At 42.2% G+C, this 12,996-nt stretch overlaps 1 protein-coding gene across 2 annotated transcripts in view; it reads left to right on the forward strand.

The window, feature by feature from the left end:
- The window catches only part of MAPRE2 (microtubule associated protein RP/EB family member 2), a 164,298-nt gene that overhangs the window by 43,694 nt on the left and 107,608 nt on the right, over window positions 1–12,996 (forward strand). The window contains exon 1 of one of the 2 annotated variants that reach the window (XM_082667108.1): window positions 743–1,158. The exons of the other annotated variant lie outside the window; for it this stretch is intronic. Within the exon in view, the coding sequence (XP_082523234.1) occupies window positions 1,136–1,158 (23 nt within the window). The 5' untranslated portion in view covers window positions 743–1,135. Of the gene's footprint in view, window positions 1–742; window positions 1,159–12,996 lie in introns of those variants that run through there. 2 annotated transcript variants of the gene reach the window in all.

The raw sequence follows: 12,996 nt of genomic DNA on the forward strand, positions 1-12,996 counted from the left end.
TAGCAAAGCCATATTTCTTCTCTTGATCTGAATGTGTCCTTTATATAGTATTTGTACAAAGCATGACATAAGCATGGACTTGCAGCTGTTTCGTAACCGCTGTGAAGTTTATTGGCTCAGCTCCACAGCACTGTGTCCAGACTTCAGGAACTCTCCTCAAATATTGCAAATGTGGGAGGAGGCCGTTTGGGGAATGATTTCCTTCACCCTGAGTTGAGTGTTTTGCGTGCAGAATGTGAGGCTGCTGTTTAACGGGTTGTGTCCAAATGTAAGTGACCGGCCGAAGAGCCTTTTCTTTGGACCTGTCATCCAGCCTCTGAGGAACTTTGAATGTTCTAACCAGCAGTAGGAAATAGCAACCCTACAATTCTTTATTTCTTCTAAGCAATAATCGCCTTATGAATTTTTCAGCTGATATTTTAATTTGCTGAACGCAGAGTGATTTGGACTTCAGTGATGTAATCTGATTAGTCAGAACAATTGTAAGGATGAGATGGCAGTAGCTGAATGTTCCTGGCTCTCTCTCCTCGTCCTGGATGGACAGGGACGCTGCGAGGACAACTCAGATACTGTTACATTTACATCATAATTCACCTGACCAAGTTTATCTCGTCTTCCGAGCTCTATGATGAAGCAAGCTGAGTTATTTTAAAGTGGTAGCTTAGAGGTCTCGCAGTCCCACTGAACCTAGTCCAATACAATAATCACATGGAAGAATCTATTTCTACAGGAACATTTGTAAAGGACTCGCAATCGGAACGGTTACGTGCTTCTCTCCGCTAATTACGTGTAGAGGAAGTCTTTTCTTCTGCTGATACCAGGAGGCAGAACTAGCATTCCTGGTTAAGAGTTAACCAGGTTAAATTCCTCTCTTACCATATGTGGTGGAGGTTACGTTTCTAAGGGTAGTTAGATTGTGTAGGGCCTAAGCGCCAAAAGTAAAACGTGGAATTTTCATCCTGAAAGTGATAGGGAGCCATTGAAGACTTTTGGAAAAGAAGGGAGAAAAGGTAGATGTCGTGTCGATACGTCAGAAGCATGGAGAGGAGCATCAGGAAGCAAGGAAACCCCTCCGGAGTCTCTCAAGCCAGGCATAACGTCCACAGTAGGGGTGTCAGAAGTGGGAGACGCCTAAATGCCACATTGTGAAATGAACAGGTAAGTGACCGAATCAGAGAGATGGGGAGGAAGGGTGGGCAAAAAGCTGAGGATTCAAAACTGATTGCTGGATTTGAGTCTGTTCAAGCAGGAGATGCGGAAAGAGAGGGAGCCAAGTAGGGGAGAATCTTCCTCGTTAAATGCACTGTGAATTGTCCAAACCAATGGCGCCAACCTAATTTCTGCTTCTGCCTCTGGTCTGCTTCTTCAGTAAGTGAGAGAAGGCGGCGATGACTGTAGACATCACACCACATTTTTACGAGGTACTTCTGGAAACCTGAGTGGAGATTTGATTTTTTGAGTTGCTCTCATGACAGCTGTCCATCAGGAAAACTGGCTCGTCAGTACACAGGCCTATTCTTTGCTGCTGACGTTTCTGTCACTACTGCACGGGGTCAGGTGTGTTCTCCCTCCCTCCCCAGAAATATTGGGCAGCTTTGAAGAAAAATCGGTGTCACCCGAAACCCTTCACCAACATCTGTCCCCTCCTTTCCTTGTGCTGTGGTGAGTCAGGAGCTTCTGTGTGGCTTTCCCATCCCTCAGGGCTCCAGCTATGAAAAAGGACAGGTTCCCTCTATTTGTAAATTCCCAAGCCAGCTTGGGGTGTGGCTGGACATAGGGCAGGATTCCTCTCAGGGATACTCACCAACCTCTACCTCAATTGTCTCCAACTAGTCATGGAGTCCTATGACTGATGGCATGAACTTTAGGTTCTGAGTCATTCAAGGGTCTTAAGCCTTTCATCATTGTAAATCAGACTTCTGAGGCTCACTAATGTCTTCAGCTTATCCTATTTGCCGTGGGATTAAAAGTCTATTTTGAAAATGAGCGCTTCAGCCCTGATTCTTTTCTTCCCTGGAATTCCTGCTGTAACAACCCCATGCTGAAGAAATAGGGAGAAAAAGGTGAAGCAGGGTGTGTGTGGCAGAATGCATTTCCCAAAGCTGGCTGCCACAGTACATCCACATGTTTCCCTTACAGTGTAATGTTGATATTCCTCCCACTGAGCATATCAATGAAGTCAATATCCCTTCCTCTTGAATCTTTTGTTTTTTTTTTTTTTTTTTGTGGTACGCGGGCCTCTCACTGTTGTGGCCTCTCCCGTTGCTGAGCACAGGCTCCGGACGCGCAGGCTTAGCGACCATGGCTCACGGGCCTAGCCGCTCCGCAGCATGTGGGATCTTCCCGGACCGGGGCATGAACCCGTGCCCCCTGCATCGGCAGGCAGACTCTCAACCACTGCGCCACCAGGGAAGCCCCCTCTTGAATCTTGATGGACTTCAGTGGTTGCCTTGACCAGCAAAGTATGACAGAGGTTATGGTCTGTGACTTCTAAGACTAGATTTAAAACTGCCATGTACTTCTGCCCTCTCTTTAGGGATCAGAGTGCTGGGAACCCAGCCACCATGCTGTGAGGGAGCCCAGTCCACAAGGAGTGGTCTGTGTAGGTGTTCTGCCAGAGCCCCAGCTGAGGTCCCAACCAAAAGGCAACATCAACCACCAGTTGTGAGACTGAGGAAGCATTAAGATGACTTCAGTAGTCAGCCACCTTCTAATTACAATTGTGTGAGAGATAAGTGACAACCACCTAGCTGAGCCCAGTCAGCCTCCAGAATAACAAGAGATAACAAAATGATTGCTGTTACAAATTGGAAAAGAAGAACTAGAACTGTCACTGTTTGCAGATGACATGATACTATACGTAGAGAATCCTAAAGATGCCACCAGAAAACTGCTAGAGCTAATCAATGAATTTGGTAAAGTTGCAGGATACAAAATTAATGCACGGAAATCTCTTGCATTCCTATACACTAATAACAAAAGATCAGAAAGAGAAATTAGGGAAACAATCCCATTCACCATTGCAACAAAAAGAATAAAATACCTAGGAATAAACCTACCTAAGGAGGTAAAAGACCTATACTCAGAAAACTATAAGATACTGATGAAAGAAATCAAAGATGACACAAACAGATGGAGAGATATACCATGTTCTTGGATTGGAAGAATCAATATTGTGAAAGTGACTATACTACCCAAAGCAATCTACAGATTCAATGCATTCCCTATCAAATTACCAGTGGTATTTTTTACAGAACTAGAACAAAAAATCTTAAAATTTGTATGGAGACACAAAAAGCCCCTGAATAGCCAAAGCAGTCTTGAGGGAAAAAAACTGAGCTGGAGGAATCAGACTCCCTGACTTCAGACTATACTACAAAGCTACTTTAATCAAGACAATATGGTACTGGCATAAAAACAGAAATATAGATCAATGGAACAGGATAGAAAGCCCAGGGATAAACCCATGCACCTATGGTCAACTAATCTATGACAAAGGAGGGAAGGATATACAATGGAGAAAAGACAGTCTCTTCAATAAGTGGTGCTGGGAAAACTGGACAGCTACATGTAAAAGAATGAAATTAGAACACTCCCTAACACCATACACAGAAATAAACTCAAAATAGATTCGAGACCTAAACGTAAGGCCAGACACTATAAAACTCTTCAAGGAAAACATAGGAAGAACACTCTGACATAAATCACAGCAAGACCTTTTTTGATCCACCTCCTAGAGTAATGGAAATAAAAACAAAAATAAACAAATGGGACCTAATGAAACTTCAAAGCTTTTACACAGCAAAGGAAACCATAAACAAGACGAAAAGACAACCCTCAGAATGGGAGAAAATATTTGCAAGTGAATCAATGGACAAAGGATTACTCTCAAAAATATATAAACAGTTCAAGCAGCTCAATATTAAAAGAACAAACAACCCAATCAAAAAATGGGCAGGAGGGCTTCCCTGGTGGCGCGGTGGTTGGGAGTCCGCCTGCCAATGCAGGGGACACAGGTTCGTGCCCCTGTCTGTGAGGATCCCACGTGCCGCGGAGTGGCTGGGCCCGTGGGCCATGCCCGCTGAGCCTGTGCATCCGGAGCCTGTGTTCCACGGCGGGAGAGGCCACACTGTGAGAGGCCCGCATATCGCAAAAAAAAAAAAAAAAAAAAAAAAATTGGGCAGGAGACCTAAATACACATTTCTCCAAAGACATACAGATGACCAAGAAGCACGTGAAAAGCTGCTCAACATCACTAATTATTAGAGAAATGAAAATCAAAACTACAATGAGGTATCACCTCACACCAGTTAGAATGATCATCATCAGAAAATCTACAAACAACAAATACTGGAGAGGGTGTGGAGAAAAGGGAACCCTCTTGCACTGTTGGTGGGAATGTAAATTGATACAGTCACTATGGAGAACAGTATGGAGGTTCCTTAAAAAACTAATAGAATTACCATATGACCCAGCAATCCCACTACTGGGCATATACCGTGAGAAAACCATAATTCAAAAAGACACACACACCCCAATGTTCATTGCAGCACTATTTACAGTAGCCAGGTCATGGAAGCAATCTAAATGCTCATCGACAGATGAATGGATAAAGAAGATGTGGTACATATATACAATGGAATATTACTCAGCCATGAAAACAAACAAAATTGGGTCATTTGTAGAGACGTGGATGGATCTAGAAACTGTCATACAGAGTGAAGTAAGTCAGAAAGAGAAAAACAAATATCGTATATTAACACATATATGTGGAACCTAGAAAACCGGTACAGATGAACTGGTTCACAGGGCAGAAATAGAGACACAGATGTAGAGAACAAATGTATGGACACCAACGGGGGAAAGTGACTGGGAGGTTGGTGGTGGTGGGATGAATTGGGAGATTGGGATTGACATATATAAAGTACTATGTATAAAATAGATACCTAATAAGAACCTGCTGTATAAAAAGTAAATAAAATAAAATTCAAAAAAAAATTATGGCCCCAGTGCACAAAGTGGGAACCTACCTCAAAATATATCTCAAAATATATCTTGAGATATCTCAAAATATCTCAAAATATTACTCAAAATATTACTTTGTAATATTATATCTCAAAATATTACTTTGTAAATCTTAGTACCCCCATTACGGATGAAGAAACTGAGGCTGGGAGAAGTAATTGTCCAAGGTTACTCAACTTGTTAAGAACCAGCGTCTGGTTTCAAATCCAAGTCTGTATGAATCCAAACCATGACCTCTTTTCACTTCTCTTCTGTGAAAAATATAGTAAATGTACAATTTGTAGTACACTTTATGTTCTAATTGAGATATCGTTGACATAACATACTAGTTTCAGGTGTACAGCACAGCAATTCAATATTTGTATACATTGTGGCATGATCACCACAGTAAGTCTAGTTAACATCCGTCACCACACAGTTCCAAATATTTTTCTTGTGATGAGAACTTTTAAGATGTACTCTCTTAGCAACTTTCAAATATACGATACAGTATTATTAACTATAGGCACCGTGCTGTACATTACATCCCCAGCACTTACTTATTTTGTAACTGGAAGTTTGTACCTTTTGGCCCTCTTCACCCATTAAACCCACCCCTCACCCCCCACCTCTGGCAACCACCAATCTGTTCTTTGTGTCTATGAGTTTGAATTTGTCGTTTTGTTGGGGGGGCGGTTTCCACGTGTAATTGAAATTATGTGGAATTTGTCTTTCTCTGTCTGACTTATTTCACTTAGCATAATGCCCACAAGGTCCATCTGTTTTGTTGCAAATGGCAAGGTTTCCTTCTTCACTATGGCTGAATAATATTTGTGTGTGTGTGTGTGTGTGAGTGTGCAGGCGTGCACGTGCACGCACGCACACATGCTCATGCGAGCCAGTTTTCTTTATCCATTCATCTGTTGATGAGCACTCAGGTTGCTTCCATGTTTTGGCTACTGTAAATAATGCTGCTGTAAATATGGAGGTGCACATATCTTTTCGAGTTAGTGTTTTTGTTTCCTTCAGGTAAATACCCAGAGTGTAATTGCTAGATCATATGGTGATTCTATTTTTAATTTTTTGAGGAAACTCCGTACTGTTTTCCATAGTGGCTGCACCAGTCTTACTTTCCCGCCAACAGTGCGTGAGCATTCCCTTTTCTCCAGTCTCACCAACGCTTATTTTTTTATAATAGCCATTCTAACAGGTGTGAGGTGATATCTCCCTGTGATTTTGATTTGCATTTCCCTGATGATTAGTGATATTGAGCAGCTTTTCATGTACCTGTTGGTCATCTGGATGTCTTCTTTGGAAAAATGTCTATTCAGATCCTCTGCCCATTTTTAAAAAACCATGTTGCTGGTTTTTTTTCCCATTGAGTTGTATGAGTTCCCTATATATTTTGGTTATTAACCCCTATCAGATGTATGATTTGCAAGTATTTTCTCCCATTTGGTAGGTTGCCTTTTCATTTTGTGGATGGTTTCCTCTCCTGTGCAGAAGTTTTTTAGTTTGATGCAGTCCCACTTACTTGTGCTTTTGTTACCTTTGTTTTGGGAGTCAAATTCAAAAAATCACCACCAAGACTGATGTCAAGGAGCTTACTAACTATGTTTTCTTCTGAGAGTTTTATAGTCTCAGGTCTTATGTTCAAGTCTTTAATCCATTTCTTTAAATTAATTGATTAATTAATTTTGTGTGTGTTATGTGTGTGCCTGCATTGGGTCTTGGTTACTGCACGCGGGCTTTCTCTAGTTGCGGCGAGTGGTGGCTACTCTTCGTTGAGGTGCACAGTCTTGTCATTGTGGTGGCTTCTCTTGCTGCAGAGCATGGGCTCTAGGCACGCAGGCTTCAGTAGCTGTGGCTCGCGGTCTCTAGAGCACAGGCTCAGTAGTTGTAGCGCACAGGCTTATTTGCTCCGTGGCATGTGGGATCTTCCCATATTCCCTGCATTGGCAGGCGGATTCTTAACCACTGCGCCACCAGGGAAGTCCCTGTAAACCATTTTAAGTTAATTTTTGTTTATAGCATAAGATAGTGGTCCAGTTTCATTCTCTTGCATGTGGCTGTCCAGTTTTCCCAACACCATTTATTGAAGAAAGTGTCTTTCCCTATTGTGTATTCTTGGCTCCCTTCCATAAATTAATTGACCATGTATTTATGGGTTTATTTCTGGACTATATATTCTGTTCCACTGATCTTTGAATCTGTTTTTATGCCAATACCGTACTGTCTTGATTACTATAGCTTTGTAATCTTGTTTGAAATTGGGGCATGTACCTCCAGCTTTGTTCCTCTTTCTCAAGCTGCTTTGGTTATTTGGGATTTTTTGTGGTTTCATACAAATTTTAGGATTGTTTATTTATTTCTGGGAAAAATGCCATTGGTAGTTTGATAGGGATTACATTGCATCTGCAGATTGCTTTGGATAATATGGACGTTTTAACAATATTCTTCCAATCCACGAGCGTGGAATATCTTTACATTTATTTGCGTATTCTTTAATTCTTTCAATTTCTTTCATCATACTTTCCAATGTACACGTCTTTCACCTACTTTGTTAGATTTATTCCTTTATTATTTTTAATGCAATTGTAGTGGGATTGTTTTCTTAACAGTTCACTATTAGTGCGTAAAAATGCCACAGGTTTTTGTATATTGGTTTTGTATCCTGCAACTTTACTGCATTTATTAGTTCTAACAGTTTTTTGGTGGAGTCTTTGGGGTTTTCTATGTACTATATCATGCTATCTGCAAATAGTGACAGTTTTACTTCTTCCTTTCTGATTTGGATGCCTGTTATTTATTTTTATTGCCTAACAGTATACTATATTAATTCTAAAGTGGTATCTTCAGTAAGGAAGATACCGTCTCCCATATCCCACCTCGAAAACACACCTACTGCAGTTCTAATTTTTTTTAATCCTAGAGAAATATTCAGTGGCCTGGCTTGGGTCACAGACCTAACCTTGAACCAATCTTTAGGTCTGGGAGGATGGAATATTATAATTGGCAAGCTTTACTAGAATCACAAGGTTTGAAGGAATAGTTCCCAGAAGAAGGAGGGGAAGACAAAAATAATAGAAATGCACTAGACATGCTTTTTGCACTACATGCCATTATGTCTCATTCATATTGATTCCATTGCTGCCTCTTTGAAGGCTTATGACATCCTCATTGAAGAGACTGGAGATGGGCCTTTGGGGGAGGGTATGAAAGGCAGGCTGTGTGAGGAGTTAATCCCAAGAATTGATCTCGCTCTCTCAGCTGACTGTTAACTCATCGTGGTTCCCTATATGTTAAGATCCCTTTGGATTTCCTAGGAGTCTGATTCCTTCACATAGAAATTAAGTGGAAGCTACTTGAAGGTAAGCCTTCATGCTTTTATGTGCTATACTCTGTAGTTGGACCCCTCATGCTCATTCCCTATAGCGAGTGTGAATTGAGAAAAGACACTTGGCATTATAAGCTCTTGAGTAAACAAAACGTAAGTGCTAATTAAAACATTTCTTATGGAGACTTAGATCTTAATTCATGATTTCCAGTTGCATTCTCTCCCTCTCTTTTTTAATGAAGTAAGCTTTTTTAATTTTCTTTTTAAAAATTTTATTTGGATGAGGTCAGAAATTGGGGAATTTCTCTTCCATTACTCACACTGCTTCCCAGCTGCTGGCCTCATGTTCACTTGACACGCTGTTGAGGAGCCACCCGTGAGCCGTAGTTCTGCCCCCCACACACCAGCCTTGTCAGAGAAGCCCCAGGCTCAGGAACACCCTCCCTCCCAATGTCCCTGCCATGGGTGGCCTAGGTCCTGAGTAGCTCTGAAACTCTAGAGGCCACTGGTACCTGTTAGAACTCCTGTCTTCCCATCCCTCCACCTTGGCTTTGAATTTATATTAAGGAGTCTCTTTACTCAGTTGGTACTTTTTAATATCAAAATCAGAAATAAAGTCCAGTGGGCTAGTTAACTTTTGATAGCCCTAAAGAAATTGTCTCTTGAAAGCTTGTGAGGCTTCTGGAAGATAATTTACTTGTTAATGGTAACATTTGCCCCTTCCTTTCCTTTGCCCCTCAACCGAGCCCAAGGTGCCTTTTATTCTTTCTCAGTTGTCCTACCCAGCCCGTTCATCAAGACCTGTTTTGTTTAAACGTGGAAATAAAATAGGGGAAGGAGGTAAAGGAATTTCATGAACTTGGGCATGGACACATTTCGGTAAGAACGTTCGACTAGGCATGTCTAGCGTTGGAGGGTTGAATTGTCACAGTCTTAGCATAGTGAAAATGAAAGCAGATTTCAGCTTTGAAAACAAATACCAAAAAATGCCTGTGGTCTCCTCTCCCCTCCAGAAGATATCAAAGAAATGTATATTGATGGTTGAGGCTTACTCAGAAAAAGAAAATAGTTAATCGCTATAAATAAGGGTAAGAAAATTAATTTTCCCTACTAATCACATATACCGTTAACCCCCAGTTGTGGTATCTCCTCCTCCCTCCCTCTCCCTTAACCATAATTTTTTTTTTAGTATCTTTTATTTTATTACTTATTTATTTATTTTGACTATGTTGGGTTTTCGTTGCTGTGGGCGGGCTTTCTCTAGTTGCGGCAAGCGAGGGCTGCTTTTCGTTGCGGTGCGCGGGTTTCTCATTGCGGTGGCTTCTCAAGTTGCAGAGCACGGGTACTAGGCGCGCAGGCTCAGTAGCTGTGGCACACGGGCTTAGTTGCTCCGCGGCATGTGGGATCTTCCTGGACCAGGGCTCGAACCCGTGTCCCCGCGTTAGCGGGCAGATTCTTAACCACTGCGCCACCAGGGAAGCCCTCCTTAACCATAATTTACAACTCCTATCCTTCCAGTCTCCATCCCTTACTGCCATGAATACTGCTCTCTTATCCTACCTCTCATTCCCACCCACCTTATTCTCTCGTTCGCCACCCTTTTCCTGGCGTTACTTCCTCGCTCCCTAGACTGAATTGCCTTCAGGGCAGCGGTCTACCTTCTCTTGCTTCCATGTCCTAACGTCTCAACCCTGCTGCTCCCCAGCCCTAGATTCTGCATTCTTGCACCCAGGTTTTATCAGACCCTAGTGGAAGGCAGCCTGAGCTAGTGAACAAGGATGACAGCTTTGATGCCTGGCGGGTGTGTTCACGCCCAGCTTTGCCACTTCCTGGCTGATGAACTGGCTAAGTTATTTAACTAGCTGCCTCCTCTGACAAACAGGACTTAAAATCCCCCTTTCCTCATAAGTTTCTGTGAGGATTAAAAATACCTACCCAATTGAAACAGAGCACTTGGTCCCTAAAAAGTACCCAATAAATATTAGGTGTTGCTGTTATCGTTGTCTTTGTTGCTGGAGAGGATTCTGCATCTGGACCAATAGATACTGTGAAGCCTGCTGCAGAGTGATGGCTCCTAACTTTGGTTTTAAGCCAAAGTCCTCACAATGGCCGTTCAAAGCCCTGTACATTCTGGTCACTGCAATCTTTTCTACCCTCACCTCCTACAACCACCCTCCTACCCAACAACACACACATCACACACTCAAGTATAAGATTCACGAGGGCAGAGAATTTTGCCTGTTTTGCTCATTTCTGGCTCTCCAGCACCCGTTATTCCTAGCATGTAGTAGGTGTTCAGTAAATGCGTGTTGAGTGAATGACCGAGCCCCAGTACAAATATCATGGCCTTGGTGAAGCTTTTCCTGTCTCTCCAGTCATGGTTGCTTTCTTTTCTATATTCCTGTGCTACTTAATACATTCTTCAATTATAACATTTATCACATTGTATTTTTATGGAAAACATATTTAAAGTTCTTCAGTTTAACAAGATGGTATAATTCAGAAGCACATTTTTACTTAATAGAGTGAAACCTTAAATTGCACAGATTTGATTGGTTACAGAAATCATAATGTTCTGCAAGTTTGTGAATTGCGTTCCCATCATGTTCTGTGAGTTATTCCACAAAATTAAGTCCAACCTCGAGAAAATCCAAGAAAAAGCGAATTAGAAAGCAAATTCCAACACACAGAGAAATCTTCCCTTAAGCAATGGCACGTTCTATATTTTGACATTACAGAAACCTCGCTTTTTTACTAGCAAATAGGAAGGAGGCTTGCAAAACTCTGCCTTGTGGACATATCGGCCTAGCTATAATTGTGGCTGATAAATAATCTTCAGATACAAGTAATCTCAAAAGTCAATCCTGGAAGAGTCCACCTGCTCAGGTTGGTTTTGAAGGAGGGCATTCTTCATCTGGGGGAAAACATTTACCAATTTTTCCTAAATAAAACGCTATTACTAAAAGCCAGGAGGCATATACATATTCTAGACTTCTCATCAGATCTAAAGAAAGAACTAATAAAATCTTCTATGCCTCAGGGTGAAAGTAGCGAGCAAGGACCACTCTCAAGTACATCTCTATGCCACCGATGTGATTTCAGAGCCAACGCCGCTGGCTGGCCAATCATGTATTTATTCACTGCTGTCATTTTGGGTGTGGAGCATATTTTAAGCCACTGATTGATAACCTGTCCCTGCCATTCCCTACTGGAAAATACCAAGACATATGCATGGGAAAATTGCTTGTCCCAGGGCAGCAGTGGTGACCGCTAAGTGGAATCTTCTGTCTGCATTCAGAGGCGATAACAATCTAAGGAAGCTCCCCTCCCTCCATCTAAGGTGGTGTGACAGCTGTGAATGCCTTTGACAGCAGTGATTATCAGCTTCAGTGAACACATTTTAACTTGGAAAAGGCATTCGTGAGGAGCAGGTACTGCTGGGATGGAATCAGGATTAGCATCCGTTCCTGGCTGATGATTTCACATCTTCTCTATTTTGGATTTCTCAAATCCAAGGCAATGCAGAATCCCTGTTTTAGACAAACCTCACATGTTGGAGAAATAGACAATGATTTCTGCCAGGATGCAATTATCGGTGCTCTCTGGCCTAAACCTCAAGAGAAACAGGACTGTGCTATAACCTAGGAACTTGGAAAATTAAAATCTGGGTTGGTGCCCAGTTCCATCTTCCTTGATTGTGCCTGTGGACTGGGACGGCGGCTGGTTTCCTTTTTCGCTCGTTGCTCTTGCTCTGTGTCTGCTGGGTCTGCCTTAATAATCCTGCTCTCCAAACACACATTGTAAATATTCGTTTGACTTTTGGGGGGAAGGGTGGGTCTTGACCCCATAGAAGGGGACACATCTGGTGCCTAACAAGTGCTCGTTAATGAACATATTGGCTCCTCCAATACTGCCGAGAGCTTTTTAGTGCAAATACTTGTTGATGCTAGTTAGTTGCTGACAATATATACATGACCTGTAATTTAATGTCACCTCATTCCTTCAGTATATTTGTTAGGTCAGAATACTAGTGATCTTGCTAAGAATTACAGTTTCCCTACTTATTGAAGATTTCTTTATTTTCTTCAGTAATCACTGATGGGTCTGATCTGAAATTCAATCTCTTAAAAATACCTTTGAGAGCACCTTATCAAATCCAGTCAACACTTCTGTGCCCTCATCTGTTTTTTGTTTGTTTTTTTGGGCGCTCCTCGCAGCATGCAGGATCTTAGTTCCCCAACCAGAGATTGAACCCGTGCCCCCTGCAGTGGAAGCGTGGAGCCCTAACCACGGGACCGCCAGGGAAGTCCCATTCTCTGCCCTTATCTGATTCAAACACATCTGGCCCAAGAGACACCTCCCTCCTCTCTGATACTCACTTCTCCCCTGGGCCCAGTGAAACCACTCCCTCTTGTGATTGGCCCCATCGGGCCAAATCCTTTGCCGTCTCTTTGCAGGCTTCTTTTTTATCACTCAGCTTTTAGAGAGTTCCATCCCAGGCCTTCTCTTTCTCCTTGAGTGAGGGCATCCACACCCTCAGCTTCAATGATCACCCATGAGACAATTTCCTCCAAATCATATGTATCTCCAAGTGAAACATATACGTTCAAAGACCCACATGTTCCCTTATTCAACAAATACTTAACGAACACCCA

The sequence above is a fragment of the Grampus griseus genome (assembly GCF_964374135.1).
Source record: "Grampus griseus genome assembly, chromosome: 12".
Taxonomy (NCBI): Eukaryota; Metazoa; Chordata; class Mammalia; order Artiodactyla; family Delphinidae; genus Grampus; species Grampus griseus.